General features: G+C 39.9%; 1 protein-coding gene across 1 annotated transcript; it reads left to right on the plus strand.

Moving 5' to 3' along the window:
- Window positions 1-5,615: 5,615 nt before the first annotated feature.
- LOC115842191 (dihydrodiol dehydrogenase 3) lies at window positions 5,616-19,735 on the plus strand. Its single transcript, XM_030836859.2, has 9 exons — window positions 5,616-5,699; window positions 8,022-8,189; window positions 9,041-9,157; window positions 10,316-10,393; window positions 11,130-11,252; window positions 13,817-13,926; window positions 14,853-15,018; window positions 17,388-17,470; window positions 19,693-19,735. Exons 1-9 carry the CDS (start codon window positions 5,616-5,618, stop codon window positions 19,733-19,735), a joined length of 972 nt encoding a protein of 323 aa, XP_030692719.1.
- Window positions 19,736-20,132: the final 397 nt, after the last annotated feature.

The following is a 20,132-nucleotide window of genomic DNA, read 5'->3' on the forward strand; positions in this document are numbered from 1 at the left end:
AGGTTAACATCCTTGATGTAGTGAGCTATTTTCTAACCTTTGCCCTGTTCTAATCTTTGGCTCATTCATATTGCATTCTTTCAAGAGTCATGAAGAATACAAGATATCAACCTAATTTGTGAGCTAACAAATCAGCTTGCCCTGGTTTCACGACGCTGGTAGAGGGAAGACTGTTTGTTACTCACAACAATTGCTGTAACCAAAATAAGAGTATCGTTTTCCAGCTTTGCTGAGACATAATTGACATATAACATTGTATAGTCTTAAGGTTTACGATGTGATGATTTGGTGTACGTATATATTGCGGAAATGTTCACTACGACAAAGTTTGTTGTGCTAGTTCCTTGAGCCCCTATTTCTAAAGGTTGAAGTGAAGGGGCCAGGTGATACCTGAACATGCAGTGAGTTGAGTTATAGGAGAAAAGGCTTGAGTCTAGGGCCCCTGGATCAAGTATAGTGGGCACTCAGCATCCCTGCCCTTTCTCTGGAGGGAGATATTTTCTTTATATTACTGGACAGTAAACACACCTTCCATTTCTCTGGATGGAGCCACGATCTCTATATTGCAAGACTGTTCACTGTACAAATGTCTTGAAAAAATTAATGTGGGATGAAGGGTAGTCAGTGCCTCTGCTTACTGGGTGTACAGAAATGCGAAAAACTGTGCAACGTTATCTCCCAAGGGGCACTTACCCACTTCTAACAGCTGACTCCTGATTTCATTAGTAGCCTTCATCCTCCACTAGACTATAAACTCAAGACATTTAACAATAATTTATTTCTGTCTACATTATTTATTGATAAAACAATGTCTGGCACATAAAAATTTTCAATAAAATTTTGCTGAATGAACCAATGAAAGAATGGCAAAATATGCAAGAACTAATCAAAATGCTAAAGAATAGACAAATGATGAAGAAATTAAAATAATGATTATGATACACTACTTAAAACAAGCAAAGTATAATATTGGATTTTTAAAATAATATTTGATAGCTTCAGAAAATACTTCTGTTAGGTCAAAGGAAAGTATACAATTTGTATGTTGAAGATTATTTTGATGTTTAAATAAAATAGAAACTCACACATTTGTAAAGGAAAATCGTGAAGGAAAATGTACCAAACGTTAAATGTAATGGGCTAGTTACAGGTCATCTTTATTCTCTATCCTTTCCTTTTTTTCCCCCAAACTTCTGCAATTTGCCTGTATAACTTTAATGATCAGGAGAAACAAACATCCTTATCTTTTTCATTGAAATATAGTTGACTTATTATATTATATTATTTCAGATGTACAACAGAGTGATTTGTTATTTTTATAGATTATACTCCATATAAAGTTATTATAAAATATTGGGTATATTCCCCATTATTCTAGGTTGTAGGGTTTTCCCTTTCAGCACTTTAAATACATCATGCCATACCCTTCTGCCTACATAGTTTCTACAGAAAAATCAGTTGATTGCCCGATAGGGTTTTCCTTGTATGTGACTCGTTTTTCTCTTGCTGTCTTTAGAATTCTCTCTTTAAGTTTTGCCGTTTTAATTATGATATGTCTTGGTGTGGACCTCATTGGTTTTATCTTGTTTGGGACTCTCTGTGCTTCCTGCACCTGGGTAGCTTTTCCCGTTTTCAGGTTCAGGAAATTTTTTGCCATAATTTCATCAAATACACTTTCTGCCACTTTCTCTCTCCTACTTTTGGGACCCCTACAATGTGAATATTAGTATACCTGATGTTGTCCCAAAGGTCCTTTAAACTGATCTGTTTTTTAAAATTTGTTTTTCTTTTTGCTGTTTTTATTGCACAATTTCCATAATTCTATCTTCCAGATCACTTATGAATTCTTCCATATCACATAATCTGCTATTAATTCCTTCTAGTGTGTTTTTCATCTTAGTTATTGTATTCTTCAGTTCTGACTGGTTATTTTTTAAAATATTTTCTAGTTACTTGTTAACATTCTCACTGTGCTAATCTACTCTTTTCCCTAGTTCAGTTAGCATTCTTATTACTAATGCTTTGAGCTGTGGTAAATTATTTTGGTAAGTTATTTATCTGTTTCATTAGCTATTTTTTTTCAGGTGTTTTTTTCTTATTCTTTCATTTGAAACAAATTCCTTTGTCGTCTCATTTTGCTTAACTTTCTCCATCTCTATGAAATTAGGTGAAACAGTTACCTATCCCTGTCTTGAAAGGGTGTGCTTGTGTGGAAGCAACCCTAGAGGCTTTTTTCTCAAAATAAATTAATTAATTAATTAATTTATTTTTGGCTGCATTGGGTCTTCTTTGCTGCACGTGGGCTTTCTCTAGTTGCGGTGAGAGGGAGCTACTTTTCCTTGCATGCACGTGCTTCTCATTGTGGTGGCTTTTCTTGCTGTGGAGCAGGGGCTCTAGGTGCGTGGGCTTCAGTAGTTGTGGCATGTAGGTTCAGTAGTTATGGCTTGTGGGCTCTAGAGCACAGGCTCAGTAGTTGTGGTGCACGGGCTTAGTTGCTCCATGGCGTGTGGGATCTTCCTGGACCAGGGCTCGAACCCGTGTCCCCTGCATTGGCAGGAGGATTCTTAACCACTGAGCCACCAGAGAAGTCCCAACCCTCGAGGCTTTGGTGGGAGGAGCTGAAGTGAGCACGGGTCACGCCTTTCCCCAGGTTGTGCTGGCAGCTATCACCTGGGTGGGAGGTGGGACGGGGGAGGCTAAAGCCAGAGACAAGTCTGAGCCAGGGTTTTTCCTATGCTCAGTGGCTGGCACCATCGTATTGGGCCAGGCTAGGTCCCAACGTGCTGGAGCAGAAGCCCTGAGGGCTGGGCCCAAACTGGTTACATTCCCTTTAAGTGTGCACCCTCTCCCTGCCCGCCCCACCAGCACTGGTACCTTTGCCTAAGAGGGGAGCAGTGCTGGAGGAAGACAGGTTGGAGCAGGCACCTGGTGTAGGCTGCCGTGAATGCTGGTGCAATCCTGGAACACCCGTCAGAGCTCCAGAACACTTCTGATCTGCCACCTTTACCAATGGCAGTAATGGCCACCCTTGCCCTGTTCAGATGTCATGCTGGCCTGAGCCAGCTCTGTCCTCCACAACTGCACACTGTCCCCAGCACTGGCAGCCCTTGCCTTAGTAGGAGCTGACCTGGAGCCAGAGGTGCTGAAGTGGGCATTGGCGTGGGCATTGGCCTGGGACAGGGTGCACCCTGGGGCTGTCACAGTAAACTGGTAGAGTCCTGGGCTGTTTCAATCTGCTTCCTCTGCTTAGTTCCCAGGAGCAAGCAAGTGTGTGCGTCTTTTTCAAGAGGAGAGTCTAGGTTTCTTACAGCCCTCCTGTTAGTCCCACTGGTTTTCACACCAGCTACAGGGACTCCACTTCCTGGTGGTGGGCCCCAGGGCTGTGGTGCCCAGTATGTGGTTTCAATGGCTCACTCTCCAGGGAGGCTCTCCGAGACCGAATCCCTGTAATCTCCCTCCTCTTCTGTGTCTCTCCTCAGGGCACAAGTCCTGATCTGATTGCTTCTCTTCCCTTCGCACCCAACTCTATGTGGATGTTTCTTTACAGCCTTGGCTGTGTAAGAACCTTCCTGCTGGTCCCCAGTGTGTTTTCAGTGATAATCGCTCCATATGTAGATGTAATATTGATGTGCTCATGGGGGAGGTGAGTTCAGCATCCTCTTGCTCAGCCATCTGGATCTCCTCCCCAAGCAGTGGTTTTAAAACTCATTGTGTACTAAGTTTAATACCTGTGATTGTTCAGGTGCAGTTTCTGCCAATTTATTTTCTTCCTTTCATGGACCATGTTTCCCCCTTTCTATCTTTCTTTCTTTTTCTTTCTTTCTTTCCTTCCTTCCTTCCTTCCTTCCTTCCTTCCTTCCTTCCTTCCTTCCTTCCTTTCTCTCTCGTATGCCGTGTGTGTGTGTGTGTGTGTGTGTGTGTGTATGTGTCTCTGTGTGTGTGTCTCTGTGTGTGTGTTTACAATTGGGCACCTGAAACAACAAGCAAATACCCACTCGTTGCAGATTTGTCCCATGCCATGACTGTCCTTCACTAATTAGCTTGGCATGCTCCTAGTCTTGGGATCAGCCCAACAGGAAAGCTAAAGGGCTACTCAGTTCTTTTCTGACTCTGCATCTTGCCTGGTACCTGTGTGGCTTTTTGATTCTCCTGAATACATGAATGCCTTACTGTCCCCCAAATCCACACCCCAGTTCTACTCAGGGTTTTATGTGGTCTATGCTATGTCTCCTCCCTTAATCCCTTTTCCCTGGCATCTGTGCATATATAATCCCCCTGCAGCTGTAATGAGCCATTCCAGTTGCCCTTCAGTTTAAGCTTAGGGTTAGGTGAAACAGACACCAGTCTTTAGACAGCCCCCAAATAGGTTGTGACATTGCAAATAAGCTTTTCTGTGATCATTCTGGTCTGAGGGATGTGACTGGGAGCTGAGCTGCTGTTCTTTACAGATCAAGACTGCAACGCACCAGGCAAGAGGAGGGTACAGGTGAGTAAAAACACCATGAAATGTCCTACCACTCTGTTCTGGATTTTTCCTAATTGGGTGTTCACTATGTTGCTCTAGGTTTTTGTTTGACTGTTTTCCAGAACGTCTATGAGGTTTTATAGCAAGATTCTGTTTTTTTCCTTTTGTTTCCATGAGAGAATTCAGCACTTCCTACCTCACCATTTAGCTGACATTAATCTACATGTTAAATTTTAATTGGCTTCACAACATTCCCTTGTATCAATGTTTCACGATTTCCCTAACTCCTCCCAATTTTATTATAATTTAACTTGTTTACAGATTTTTCTTTTATGGATAATGTTGAGCAAGATAATAAATTATATAAAGTATCATTTACATCATGACAATTTTCAGAAGTTCTCTAACTAGGTAAAATGTATGAACAAAGATTCTGCTTGCATACAGCACACTGTAAAAACTATTAATAATTAACCTCCCATAAACACTTTGCTAGAATGTCTGATTTTGGTATCATTTTCAGGATTTCATCCCCATCTGTAAGCAAAATAATTTTGCTGGTGGGAAATGTCAAAAGGCAAATTTATTTTCATTTGATGTTTTCATTCTTTATTAAGTGCTGACATTTTGAAAAATGCTTATTAGTCACTCCTTTAAGTTGTGTGATTGTGTGTGTGTGTGTGTGTGTGTGTATGTGTGTGTGTGCTGTAATATAGTTAATTGTTTCAACTGACGTTTGGTCAAGATTGGGCTTCATAATTAGAAAAACCAAAAAGATTGGCATGTGGAGGTTTCTAGTCTTAACATATGGTCAATAATTGTTCAGCAAATCCCATGCAATAATTTACAGTAATGTAAGTGGATCCAGAATTGTAAATTTACTTATTAAAAATATGAGGTAAAATATTTCCAAGCAATTAGTGATTTATTAATCATTATACAATACTTAATATTATTCTGATAAAAAACCCAAACAAGTTAATTGCCTTCAAATATTCCTTGCTCCATGGCTACTGATTTAATCATGCTCCTCCTGCAATATTTCTGCTAACATTGGTCAGTACAGTTGGGGTGTTACCTTCCTGTTATTCACAGCCTGTGAGGGCAGAAGAAAAAATCAGAGTCTGCTTAGTCAGAGGAGCAACAGGCAATGGACCCCAAATGCCAGTGTCTGGAACTTAATGATGGCCACTTCGTTCCCATTCTGGGATTTGGAACCTATGCCCCTGAGGAGGTAACATTTGTGGGTTGGGGTTAAGGTTAGAAAAGAAAATGGATGTAACATGAGTGGAAGTGGACTTAGATTGTCAAGTTATTGAGTTCCTGTGCGACTCTGGGAGGGTCACTTGGTTCTACTAACCAGGCTAGAACCAACCCCTATGAAAGGGGAGGAAGCATTCAGTCTTCCCTCGGCATCAGAGTTTGAAGCTGTGGTCACCTACCGATGACTCTGGGTTTCCCTCCAGTGTCTGTCTCTTTCCCAGCTTGGCAGAAGAGGCGAAACTCAGCCATCAAGAATACTGACTGTCAGCTGCTTTGCTTTGAGGGTGATTGCAATTGTGTGGTTTCTCTGTATGTTTCGTTCATTCAAGAACTCTTTCCTCTTTCTGAAAAGAAGTATTTGAGGTAAAAGGTCCTGAAGATGAGGTGAATGATAAATAACGGGAGAGAATTGCTTTTCTACTGTGTTGTGCCTGCTAGGTGCCAGACGAGAAATGCTCCGCCTGTGTTTTGTCTTGTTTTTCTGTTTCTGCTTGGAAAGTTATTCTAATGGAATATATAATATCACTTGAGGGGATAAGCTACAGCCTTATAGGGCAAGGTTTCAATTCTTGATTTTTTGTAATATATTTTTTATTAAACTATAATCTTCAGTGCTTGGGTGTAAGAGGGGCGAAATAGACAATTTGCTAGACTGGAAGCCAGAAAGTTTGCTGTCCACCTTGTCTTTGGAGTACATAGTTGTATGACAAAGAACTGGTTCTTAAACTTTGAGTCTCACCTTTTTCATCTATAGAACAGAAGGAAATATTCAGAGACACTTTGGAGATTGAAGACAGGACATGTTTACTTATTTATTTATTTTTATTTAATTAATTAATTTTTGCTGCGTTGGGTCTTCTTTGCTTCACTTGGGCTTTCTCTAGTTGTGGCGAGTGGTGGCTTCTCTTGTTGCAGAGCACGGGCTCTAGGCGTGCCGGCCGCAGTAGTTGTGGCATGCCGGCTTCAGTAGTTGTGGCATGTGGGCTTCAGTAGTTGTGGCCCATGGGCTCTAAAGTGCAGGCTCAGTAGTTGTGGTACATAGGCTTAGTTGCTCCGTGGCATGTGGGAACTGCCCGGATCAGGGCTCCAACCCGTGTCCCCTGCGTTGGCGGGCAGATTCTTAACAACTGCGCCACGAGGGAAGCCCCAGGGCATGTTTAATTTGCAGCATAAAGTAGGATGAGGGGAGGGAAGGGTCCAGGCTATTCCTGAAGCTCACTGGTTAATTCCTGGGTAGATCTCCGAATGCCCGTACATTTAAGGAAAACCAGGACTAGACCCAACAAAGGGCAGTTAAACCAAGTCTCTACCTCCTTGAAAAAGAAAAGATTCTGAATCACATAAAAAGAAATGGAATATTATTCAGCCTTATAAAAGAAGTTATCCTGCCATTTGCAACAACATGGATGAACCCACAGAACGTTAAGCTAAGTGAGATAAGCCAGACATAGAAAGACAAATACTGCATGATCTCTTTATGGGTAGAATCTTAAAAAATCAAACTCATAGAAGCATAAAAATCAAACTCATAGAAGCATAGAGGCATGGTGACCAGAAGCTGGGGCCGTGGCTGGGAAAAATATAAAGATATTGGTCAAAGGGTACAAACCTTCAGTTATAAGATGAATAAGTTCTTGAGACCTAATGTACAACATGGTGACTATAGTTAATAATAATGGGTTATATTCTTGAGATTTGCTAAGAGAGTAGATCTTAAGTATTCTCACCACAACCAAAAGTTAGCTATGTGAGGTGATGGATCTGTTAACTAGCTTGATTTTGGTAAATCATTTCACAATAGATACTTATATGAAAACATCACTTTGTACAACTTGAATAGATACGGTTTTTATCTGGTGTGTTCTGTGTGGCTACACTGGTAGACAGAGGACTCTCAGAAGCATTCATCTTGTTTCTTGATGCTTTGTACCATGAACATTATACCTTTCTTGACTTTGCTTAAAATATCTCACTGTATAAATCATATCCATGACTACAACTTTATGCTCAGTCTTATGAGTTCCTCCAGAAAATCACTGAAACTGGAGGTGGTCTTGGGGACCTCTAATGTCAGTGATGAACCAGTGATTGCCTGGGATTGAAGGACTTCCTGGATGTCCAACTTTAATTACTTACCAGGAACATTGAGAGAAACTGTTATGCGTTCATCACCACACATGCAGAACTAACCAAAGGCATGAAGAAAAGTTGATTCTTGGGAAGATCAAAGCTTGTGTCTTAGCAATCTCTTAATTCTGTGGATATCCAACTACTACCTTTGTTGCTTATGTAGGTTCCTAAGAGTGAAGCCCTGGAGGTCACCAAATTTGCTATTGATGTTGGGTTCCGCCATATTGACTGTGCTCATTTGTACCAAAATGAAGAGCAGGTTGGACAGGCCATTCGCAGCAAGATTGCAGATGGCACTGTGAAGAGAGAAGACATATTCTACACTTCAAAGGTGCTGTGTGTGTTGTGTGAGTGTGCACATGTGTGCAACGTGATTGTGCACAGGTGACAATTATATAATAGGACCAGTAGTTGTCTGGTGAACTGTGCTTATCGGTATAACTATTTTCACACATATTTGTATATTAAATCTGGTATCCAAAAAGAAAATGAGAGTGATGATGGTATTCTCATCATTGCTGTGTTCAAATTTTAATTTTAAAGTAAAGTCACTTTACTTCTCTGAGCCTAGGCCAGAGCTGTGTTATTTCATATGGGCTAATGAATCAGACAGAACTGTGATCAGATTATAGCTTTCCTTATCATCTAGGGGACTTTCTAAAATTTCTTCAAGTTCTAAATCTCAGTTCTTACGTCCATCAGTGAGAGAGAGCAATAGGAGAGGCAGTTTGTATATTACACAAGCTCTAGCAAAAGTGTCTTGAATTATGTACTGCTCATATTCATATGTTCAAAGCACTTTTCCTACAGTTATGTAAACAAACAGATACTAATTCCTGAGAGGATTGATTCTTTGATAGAATTAGATTAAGTCTGTAAACTGCTTTTAAACTCTATCAAACATAATTCAGATAATGAGTATGGTAATTATTTGATAATACATTTATTTCTTGGATCATTTCTTTTTATTGTGAATGATGTACTGATGATAAAATCAATCAAATAATAAAATTTACTTGGGTTGGTTAGATCAAAAATGGAACTGAAAAAGAAACAGAGTGGTTTTCCTCTGTGGTCATCTGTTTCTAATCAGGAAAAATGTCTAATTTTTAGGTGAAAGAAGAAAAACAAAATTACCTAAGGCATTAATTTAACATAGCTCCCATTCTTTAACCTCTGCAGCTTTGGTCCACTTTCCTTCGACCAGAGTTCGTTCAACCAGCCTTGGAAAAGTCACTGAAAAATCTTCAACTGGATTATGTTGATCTCTATATTATTCATTTTCCAGCGGCTCTGAAGGTTTGCGATTTGTATGATCACGTCTATTTTATTTCTTGTGTGAGAATATCTACCAACTTGCATGGATGGTTGAATTCAGATTTTTCTTAGTAAGATGTAGAGATGATTACACTAGAGTAGAATTCCCAAAATCATAATTTCTGATTATCTTTTTATTGGGTTTCTTTGAATCCTTAATTTTCTTTCCATGCCTCCAAGAGAAAAGAGTTCAACAATCTCACATCCTCTGCCTCAAAAACTTGAGGAAATAAAAATAGACACGTTCAACACAGGGTCCCGGGCCTCTTGGGGATTTCATGAACACACAGTTTGGTGCAGCAGTGGTGAGCAATGAAGCTGCCTTACACTTGAACATGATAAGTTTATCTCCTCTTTCACCCTTTCAAATTGACCGGAGTTGGTGGTGCTCTCTCTGGGTGGGTCTAAACCTAGCAGCCTTTACAGGGACTTGGGAGACCTTGCCTACACCATTGGCTGTCTTCACAGTGAGTTTTGTAGACTGCACTTAGCCATTAAGAACTGCATTATGTAGAACTCTTGATCTGAAGTTACAGAAATCTACTCAAACTACCCTATGCAAAAGAGTTTATTGGACTATGTAGATGGGAAGTCCCAGCCATGGATAGATTTAAGGATTTGCAGTACTCTTCAGAAATGTCTCCTTTTTTTCTATCCCTTAACTTTGTAGTACTCTTGGTTTGCTTTATTTTTACCTCAACATTTTCCTTCGGTGGCAAATTAACCTTGATCAGTTCAAGGCTCATGGTCATTAACATTTGAGAGCAGGTCTGGATCTTCCACATTCCATATTAACCTAAAAATAGCCTTGCTGATTCATGTGCCTGCCCTAGGGCTATCAGATGTTCAGAGGGAAAAGGAAATCGGATTGTCAGGCTTAAGTCAAGATTGCACTTTTTTTCTGGAAATAAAGCCATGTAACTTATTGCCATTCTTTACATAAGTCACTCTGAGTACCCTTTGGGACCTAGGAAAATTCTATTTATTAAAACATATAGTAAGTGTGAGAGATCTAGAATGTTGCTACACCTACCTCATGGATGTTTAGTGTCCTGGTCCTAGATGTGCCTGGCAGCCTGGTTAAGTGTGGGGAAATTATTTAGTGACATATTTAAAATGACTGCTTCTATTCTATTCCAGCCAGGGGAGGAACTTTTTCCCAAAGATGAAAATGGAAAAATGATATTTGACACAGTGGATCTCTGTCGCACTTGGGAGGTGAGTCTGTGGAGGAGAGAGCCCAGGGGAGGAAGCCAGGAGAGGGGGAATCTCCTTCATTTCTTCCACCTGTGAGAATGGGTTGTGGACCATCAGATTCAGCAGTTCATGAACTTTAAAGGGCTGTTATGCTGGGGTGGTGTGGACGAAATCATTGCTGAAAGGCTCACAGAGAGGAACGGAGAAGAATTTGGGACAGTGAAGATAAGCATCTCTTTCCTTCAGTGTGATATATCTTCTTCTGGGATTTTCGAAGGAAGAGACAGTAATTCTTATTTTATTTTATTTTTATAAATTTATTTATTTATTTATGGCTGCATTTGGTCTTCACTGTGGTGTGCAGGCTTCTCATTGTGGTGGCTTCTCTTGTTGTGGAGCATGGGCTGTAGACATGTGGGCTTCAGTAGTTGTGGCTCGCAGGCTCTGTGCCTCTCGCAGTAGAGTGCAGGCTCAATAGTTGTGGCGCATGGGCTTAGTTGCTCCGCAGCATGTGGGATCTTCCCGGACCAGGGCTTAAACCCGTGTCCTCTGCATTGGCAGGCGGATTCTTAACCACTGTGTCACCAGGGAAGTCCCGTAATTCTTATTCTTGTGTCACAACCTTCTTCCCCTCTTTTCTTCTTGATAATCCATGCTAATTCTTGACAGGTGACCCTGTTAGCATTTTTTCAGCATTTATTCTTGCTCTATAGCCCATTGCAAATCATGTTCACCACCCCTTATCCCCCACCCCCAGGCCCTGGAGAAGTGTAAGGACGCAGGACTAGCCAAGTCCATCGGGGTGTCCAACTTTAACCGCAAACAGCTGGAGAAGATCCTGAACAAGCCGGGGCTCAAGTACAAGCCCGTCTGCAACCAGGTGAGCAGCCTCCGTCTCCTCTCCTTTCTGCTCTTCATAACCTCCTTCCTGTAGTAGAGCCAGATGTCTATTTGTCTTCCCCTCCTATTCATCCTACCTTTGTGGGACAGAAGATTCTAGAGAGCAGAGCCTCTGTCTGGAAGGGTGTGAATAGAACCCAGAATAGTATCTCTGTGTGATAAAGTCTTGGTGGAAAAGATGGGGAGGGCTTCCTGCTAAATTGTGGGTAGGAATTTAGGGAAGGTAAAGGAGATAAAGGAGGGTTAGAATAGTTACCCAGACCTTAGAGGAAGGTGGCATTTCCCTGAGCTGTAAAGGATGACCAGAAATTGGATGGTGAAAGTGCCTTGGAGGGAACTGTGTACAGGTAGGAAGGCCATGAATACATGGAATGAAAAGCAAATAAAGAGCGAAAATGAGATCTCATTGAGGTTTTAAGAGTTTGTGTGGGGTTCAGATGCCTGAGTCCTTAGTCTCAGTGTCTCAGCTTTTAGAGATCTTCAACAGGAAGCATAGTACAGAAAAATTTGCTGGAGACTATGAAATTCATCCAGGTTAGAGCGTGAAGTTAATGTCTTATGGTGATACTAACAGTAGATGAAATAGTCACTCAGGAATTAGAGCAGACCTTGTGATTTACTTGGTCTTCGTATGGTTCTCCCATTGATTTCTACCTTAAAATTAAATGTTTAAACACATTTTTTCTCTGTTTGATCCTTTGCTCATATATTTTTTGTTGTATTTTTACTTTTCTGTGGTGAGAAAACTTAATAAGAGATTCGTCCTCTTAAATTTTAAGTATTACAATACAATGTAATGCAATATTGTTAACTGCAGGGACAACGCTGTACAGCATATCTCTAGAATTTAGTCATCTTGAGTAATAGACTTCACACCCATGTTTAGAAACTTCCGATTTCTTCTTGCTCCCAGACCCTGACAACCATCACTCTACTCTTTAATTCTATGAGTTTGACCAGTTTAGATATTAATATTTGTTTTTCTGTGACTGTTGTATTTCATATAATGTAATGTCCACAAGTACAACCTGAAGTCAAGGAGTAAGAGTCTTCTACAGAAAAAGTAGCTTGTAAAATTCAAGATTTATATATATCTATATACAGCATCAACATTTTCAATTATAAAAGTTTAAAAATTAATGTGATTTTAGCACTAATTTTGCCTCCAAGTTTTCATTGTGAAAATTTTCAGATATTAGCAAAGTTAAGGGTATGATAGAGAACATCCATTTTCCCTCTTGTATGCAAAATTTTTCACATTTTGCCACACTGCCAGATGTATATATATATATATATGTATATATATTTATGTATGTAATATTTTGTTGACTTGAATCTCATTGTAATTCACATATCACTTTGAGACATGTTTCTCAAGCTCTTTTAACCTAGCATGGTGGTCACTCAATCATTTTTTTTAACCATGATATCCAGACAGGTTTTTGACAAATATAATAGATTTATCAGACTATCATCTTGTGATGTTAGTTAATTTGTTTCTCTATTCTCAATTCCTGTAAATGAGTAGATAGATCTGAACTCCTTACTACCTTAAGGTTAAACATTTTGACAAGAACACGTCCTTTGCATGCTGTGCCCTTCAAATGCACCCCAGTAGGAAGCACGTGATGACAGCTTGTCCCACTGTGAATGATGGCACTTTTGTTCTGCTGGTAAAGCTAGTGGTAGCTAGATTTTTTGTTTGGAAATGTGTATTTTCCCTGTTGAAATTACCTGGTCATCTGGGGAAGTTAGATTCTCCCCAAATTTTCACACAATGGTTGAGAATCCATCAATGACTTTCACCGGAATTAGTTATTTCATTGGGATGTTTTTCAATATTTTCAACTTAAATACTCTTTTTGATCTTCTTACCTGACATTTTATTGCAAAAACAAAATTCTGTCATTAATTCAGCATAAAATACCTTATTCCTATAAGACAGGGTAAAAACTTAACTCCTTCCCCTTAATTCTCAGTTTCTGAGAAAGGATTTATTGTAATAATCACCATCAGTGGAGGCAAATATTTTTGTTCTTTCTCTCTTTCATCACTTGGGACTCAGGGATTTTTATTTACTCTCAGTGTTACATTTGCTTTTATTCATTATTCCTTTTGATGCTCAAATCTACCCAAATGTCTCCAGTGGGATCCCCATCAAACTGGTTCTTTTAGTGCTTCAGACATTTCTTCATGAGTCTTGGAGCAAATTCTTTGCAAAATTTGATGTCCAAGACTCAAACAGGTGTTTTTCTGTCTCAGATCTGGAATTAGGCGTGTCTCTTGGTAGTGTGTTTAGTAATTGAGATCTGGTCCCTAGAGTTACTTGTTCTCAGGAATGTCATTATTTTTTACCTTTTCAGGGACAGCGATATAAAATGTATTTTTTTTTAAAAAAATCATTATTTGATGTTGATACTTCCAGTTTAAATTTAATGTTACACAGTTTTTTTCTTTAGATTTTTTTAACTTCTAACATCTCTCTGTCATATTTACATTACCATTTCATATAATCTGAAACTCTTCTATGTTGGCCTTCTACAGGTGGAATGTCATCCTTATCTCAATCAGAGCAAACTGTTGGACTTCTGCAAGTCAAACAATATTGTTCTTGTTGCCTATGGTGCTCTGGGATCCCAACGATTAAAAGATTGGTAATGAACCCTAATGAAGACAATGGAGAGTTTACCTAAAATTCAGTTTTTGATGAAATATTTTTAGTCATACCGTACTCAGTGCTCTGGAGATAACTCTCAACTTGCTTGGGGGAGAAAGGGGAGGGATAGAAGGAATCCTTCTCTTTTGTCTTCCCATCACCCAGCCAATTTTCTTATATTATATGTGTCCTGTTGTAGATTGATCAATAACACGTGTCTGTATTAAAATCTATATATAATCCCCCAGCTGAGACCTAAGACATAAGCTTAAGTCATGATTTACTTATTTATTACCTAAGGAACACATTACTAGTAATAGACTCTCCAGGCTTCACTTACCTTATGTATAAAATCAGGATAATAACATATAACTCCCAGGTCTATCATGATCCAAAAAATTACAATTTGAACCATTTTTGTAAACATCTGTAGAAGTATTGCACACTGTAAGTAATGATGAAATGAATAGTTCTCATTTTGAGACTACTCAATTTTTATCAATACCTGAGAAAATTAAACTAAAAAATATCCCAGTCTTTTCCTTCTCTTTCTCCTTTCATGCTCTTGTACTTACTTTGGGGCTGTGATTGGAGAATAAAAACAGCCACTGAGATGTAAAACAGAAAAAAAATATGATTGTGGAAGCATTGATCTCAACTCAATCATGCATCCAAATGACCTGGAGAGCTTTGTAAACACAGATTGCCAGGTGCCACAATTGAGTTTCTGATTCAGTTTGTCTGCAGTTAAGCCATGGAATTTGCATTTCTAACAAGGTCCCAGGTGATACTGATGCTGTTGGTCCATGGACCACATTTTGAGAAGCAGTGGTCTAGAGTGGACCTACTTGGTCTGTTTGGGAAGCCTCCTAACAAACTGAATACTCAGTCTCAGATCTTCAGCATTTCCGAATTTCCTTCCAGGGTGAACCCGAGCTACCCAGTTCTCTTGGAGGACCCAGTTCTTTGTGCCATTGCAAAAAAGCACAAGCAAACCCCAGCACTGATTGCCCTTCGCTACCAGATGCAACGTGGGGTTGTGGTCCTGGCCAAGAGTTACAATAAGAAGCGGATCAAAGAGAACATGCAGGTGATGAGTGGGGCTGTGGGCACAGGGGTTCTAAATAATATCCTTCACGAGGGTCATTCTTTGTCCAGCTCTCAAGACTATCTTTGGGCCAAGATGATTTATCTGTTATTTATCGTGCACGTATGCCTTACGTATATTCCTAATGGTTTTCTCCTCCTACTGTGGCAACAGGAGAGGTGGCATGGCTGGATAGGATTAAGATTGGACAGAAAATGGAGATTTTAGTTCCAGCATTACATCTGCAATTTATTCTGTCACCCTGCAAGTGATATCTTATTTTCTTTATTCTCAGTTGACGAAATTGAATTGTGATTTTCTTAGACAGTTGGGCTGCTATAACAAAATACCACAGATTGGGTGGTTTAGAAACAACTGAAATTTGTTTCTCACTGTTCTGAAAGCTGGAGGTCTGCGATCAGGGTGCCTGTGTGGTCATGTGAGGGCCCTCTTCCAGGTTACAGGCTTCTCCTTGTATCTTAATGTAGTGGGGGGCAACGGAGCTCTCAGAGTCTCTTATATGATATATGATATTATTTAAATCAAATTCATGAAGCCTTCACCATCATGACCTAACCACCACTCCAAGGTCCCACTTTCTAATATCATTGCAGTAGAAGTGGGTTTTCCAACATATGAATTTGGGGAGCACACAGATTACAGCAGTGATCTTCAACCTCCATGTCTTCATGGTTTTATTTTGCATTCCTCTGAATAGTAACGTAGTTTCATTTTCATACTTCTAATCTCCCTGAGTTTCTGCCTTTGTGAAGTTCCTGTTCAAGACTTTGTCCATTTTTATTAGGTTGTCTTTTGATTTATATGTATGAGACGATTATTATACTGTTAGCCATAGCTGTACAGCAAACTCGCCCCCATTAAGGGGTTTAATGCAGAAATCATTTACGCATCTCATGATTCTGTGGTATGACAATTAGCCTTCATTCAGTTAAACTGTTCTCTCCTTGGCTGGGCCCTCTCTTGTCTTTGCAGTCAAATGCAGAGCAGCTAGGCAGTGCTGCTTTAGCAGGTGGATTTGGATGTTGTCAGAGGAGCCAGCCCTCTTCTCCATACGGTTTTTCATGTATAGTCGGCTAGACTGTGGCCACTAACCTGGTCTTCATCTCAGCACAGTGGTATGATACCAAGGCAATGAGTGGGAAAAAAAATCCTTGTCATGTCTAGGCTCAGAACTGACTCGCCACTTCTTCTGGCAAATTTCATTGTCCAGTGCAAATTACAGGTCAGGCCAATTCAAGGGGCAGGGAAATATTACCCTGAAAATTTGTTTTTGTCTTTCCATTCAAATTTAGCCCTGTAATATACCTGGAACTGATTTTCTAATATGACATGAAAATGGATATATATACATATACTTAAATAGAAACCTAATGTCCATATTTTCCCACAGATTTTCATTGTCAACTCTGTTGTGTATCAAGTGTCCATAAGTACATTTCTGGCCTCTTTCTTCTAGTTAGCTATTTACTTTGCTGCACTGTCTTATTGTAGTGGAAAATAAGTCTTGCTTTGAAGAACGGTACATTTTTCTTCTTTAAGGATGTCTTGGCTGCTCTTGACTAGCTGTTCTTTTATATAAAATTTAGTATCACTTTACCAACTTCTACAAAAGAAAAATATCTTTAAGTCTTTGGTTCATGTTGCATTGAAACACTAGATCACTTTAGAGAAAACTGATTTCTTTTTAAGATTGAGATTTCCATTCCATGACTATGATATGAATTTCTAATTATTTAGGTGTTCTTTAATATTTTAAATACATTTCATAACTTTCTCTACAAAGGCATTTACATAATCTTTTTTGTTCAATTTATTCATAGAGAATGAGTAAGTTTGATATGGGCTTCTCGGATAGGTTTTCACGGCAGGGGGTTCTCCTTCCAATACTTGCTTAAGCTCAAAGCTGTGTCATACTTAGGGGTGCTGGGAATGAAAAATCAGTGTAATGTTTGGTCAAGTACTAGTATATTCTCCAGGTTGTCCAACTGCCCCTTTGTCTGGAAAAAGATTTTTGTCTGTTTGTTTTCTGTCACAAGTAATTCACTTAGAAAGATTTGGGATTGATGCCTTGCAAGCTGTGTGTGTGTGTGTGTGTGTGTGTGTGTGTGTGTGTGTGTGTGTGTGTGTGTGTGTGTGTGTGTGTGAAATGGAGCAGAAAAGGAGAGGGAGTGGGAAGGAGAGGTGGAGAACCCCGCAGAAGTGTTACCAGGCTGGTTCACTTGGAAGCTGAGGACAGGCGAGTCTTCCCTGTACTCTCTTCTTGCCTCCATCCAGCTGGAAAGTCCTCCAGTTCCCAGGGGGAGGCCAACTCCTTGGGGAAGAGGTTAATGTGATTCTTCCCTTCCTTCCAGGTTCTCGATTTTGAATTAACTCCAGAAGACATGAAAGCAATTGATGGTCTCAACAGTAATGTACGATATTATGATTTACTCTTGTAAGTGACTTGTATATATTTCACACATATTGTTTTCTTTTTTCTTTTTTATTGGAGTATAATTGCTTCACAACGTTGCGTTAGTTTCTGCTCTACAAAGAAGTGAATCAGGTATATGTATACATATATCCCCTTACAGATGAACCTGTTTGCAGGGTAGGAATAGAGACGCAGACGTAGAGAATGGACTTGTGGACACGGGGGTTGGAGGTGGAGGGGTGGGATGAATTGCGAGATTTCGATTGACATATATACACTACCGTGTGTAAAATAGATAGCTAATGGGAACCTGCTGTATAGCACAGGGAGCTGTGCTATACAGCACATAGTTTGGTACTCTGTGATGACCTAGATGGGTGAGATGGCGGGATGGGGTGGGAGGGAGGTCCACACACATTGTTTTCTGTAGCATGTAGGTCAGCAGAGAAACTGAGCTTCCCTAACCAGGAAGGCAGGCCTGATTTCCAGTGTAGGAGTAAACCAGGGCTTCCTGTAGACCTCAGACCAGAGGTTTCTTCCAGGGCTCCGTCTCTGACCTAACAGAAATGTGAGCAGGGCCCAGGACAACTCATAAGTAAAATCACCAAAGTTCACATTGTGGTGAATTCACTACCTTATACCCCTCATCTCTGTGCCTGGTGTACTTCCTCTCAGGGCTGACGTACCCATTAGATACAGAAGGCACAGTGCCTACAGCCCACTATTCTTTTAGGGACGTAGGAAAATGTTTCACCTTTATTTTTTTTTAAATCAGGGGAAAATGATTTGTATTAGTAATGACTATGTAACAGTGAATCCAGCCTGGATACATTCATTTTTATCCTAACATAATTGTAAAATATGTTAATATTTGTATGGAGGAGGAGCCCATAAAGGCCAATGTGCGTCGGTGCTGCGAAGGCACAGTGGGGCATGCTTCCACCCCCTCCCCTAAATGTCTGGTGGCTTTTCTCCCTAACGTGCATTTCTTTCCCAAGACATCATCCATTTCTTCCAAATTTATCTCTTCATTGGACCTTTTTTCCTATTATAACTCCATTTCCTCATCCTTGTAATCTCACCAAACTGAATTAGAATTAGATCATGAACTTAACTGGCCCTCCAGTAAGTGACTGCTGTGTGCTTAGCAGGATACATCCAGATAAGATTGTGTGGGTGTCTCTGGTTTCTTGATTTAAGACTTACCTCAGTGTTGCCCTTGTCCATCAGGAGTCCATCCCCTGGGGAGCCCCTACCTCTTCGACTTTGACTTAATTCACAAACATAGAATTCCATGTTCAATTACTGCAGGAGGATATCAGGACTGAAGAGAAAGAAGACTAATCAAACAGAGAAATTTGGAAGGGACTTTAGAGAGAAGGGAATACAAATTATTGATAAAGACACAGTTTCAAATGAAAGATGTCAAAACGCTTTCTCTTGTTTGTAAAGCTATATCATGATTCAGAGAAAGGATATTATACATGAAAAAACAGGTGCAAAGTTACTTTTCTGTACTCAAATCTTTGAAGTATTCTTCTGTGTTCTCCTTATTAGGCTGTGAATGCCTAGACTTACTCATATTTGTGGACTCAGGTCAATAGCATGGCTCCCGGCACATGGACTTGCTCAGAATGCACTCTTTAATGAATTGAATGGAAAAAGACAAACTTAGAAAGAAAAGTAAAAACATGGAAAAAAAGGAAAACAGCAGTAATACTAATTCCTTGATAACCCGTGTTTTAATACATTATAAATTAAGAAAACAGTAATCCCTTTTTATCGGTATAGTTACTTATGTGTACATGATATCCCAAGAGATTAGAAGTTTTTTAACAGAGCACCCTCTATTTTGGGGGGTGCTCCATGTTTATGTGTTGGATGGATGTGTGAAAAAGATCAGCAAGATTCTTACTGTGATTATTGCCATCATCCAGGGCCAAATGTTCCACCTGGGGCTGAAGTGACCTTAGCATTTCATCTATAGTTCTTAGACCTTCTTAGAAATTGTAATTCCAACCAAGGTAGATATCACTGTGGCTTTTATGTTGCATGTGAATGTGGGAACTGGATATGAAGATGCAGTTGACATATGGACCGGGAGCCTGCATATATGTATGTTGTAAATGAGTTGGTTGTAAATTTAGAGTTTTAGAGCATCCTAACTGCATCCACAGAGGAGCACTCTCCTTGACAAGTGTGAGACAGAGTTAATAAAATTAATCTCCCTCCTTCTCTTTCAGCATTTCTGATCACCCTGACTATCCATATTCTGAAGAATATTGATTATGAGTGATCCACCATGGTTGTATCAGAATTGATTGATTCTAGGGGTGTGGAGAGAATTGCTATAATCATTGGAGCTAATTAAAATCTGTGTCTCTGGTTTAAAGCTTCTTGCATGTTTTGGTGTGTGTGAAATAATAAAGATTTCAAAGTAAGAATACTCGGGAGGGGGATCAAAAGGCAGAGTCGGAGGATCTTGTACTCACCTTCCTCCATGAAGACATCAAAACTACCACTACATATAGAGTAACTCTCACTGCAAACAACTTGAAGAGTAGCAGAATGGCTCTGTACAACCCAAGCTATCAAGAAAGAACCTCACAGAGCCTAGTATGTGGGCAGGAGAAGCAATCCATTCAGGACCCACACCCCTAGCAGGTGACCCAGAGGAGTATAA

The sequence above is a fragment of the Globicephala melas genome, chromosome 2 (assembly GCF_963455315.2).
Source record: "Globicephala melas chromosome 2, mGloMel1.2, whole genome shotgun sequence".
Lineage (NCBI taxonomy): Eukaryota > Metazoa > Chordata > Mammalia > Artiodactyla > Delphinidae > Globicephala > Globicephala melas.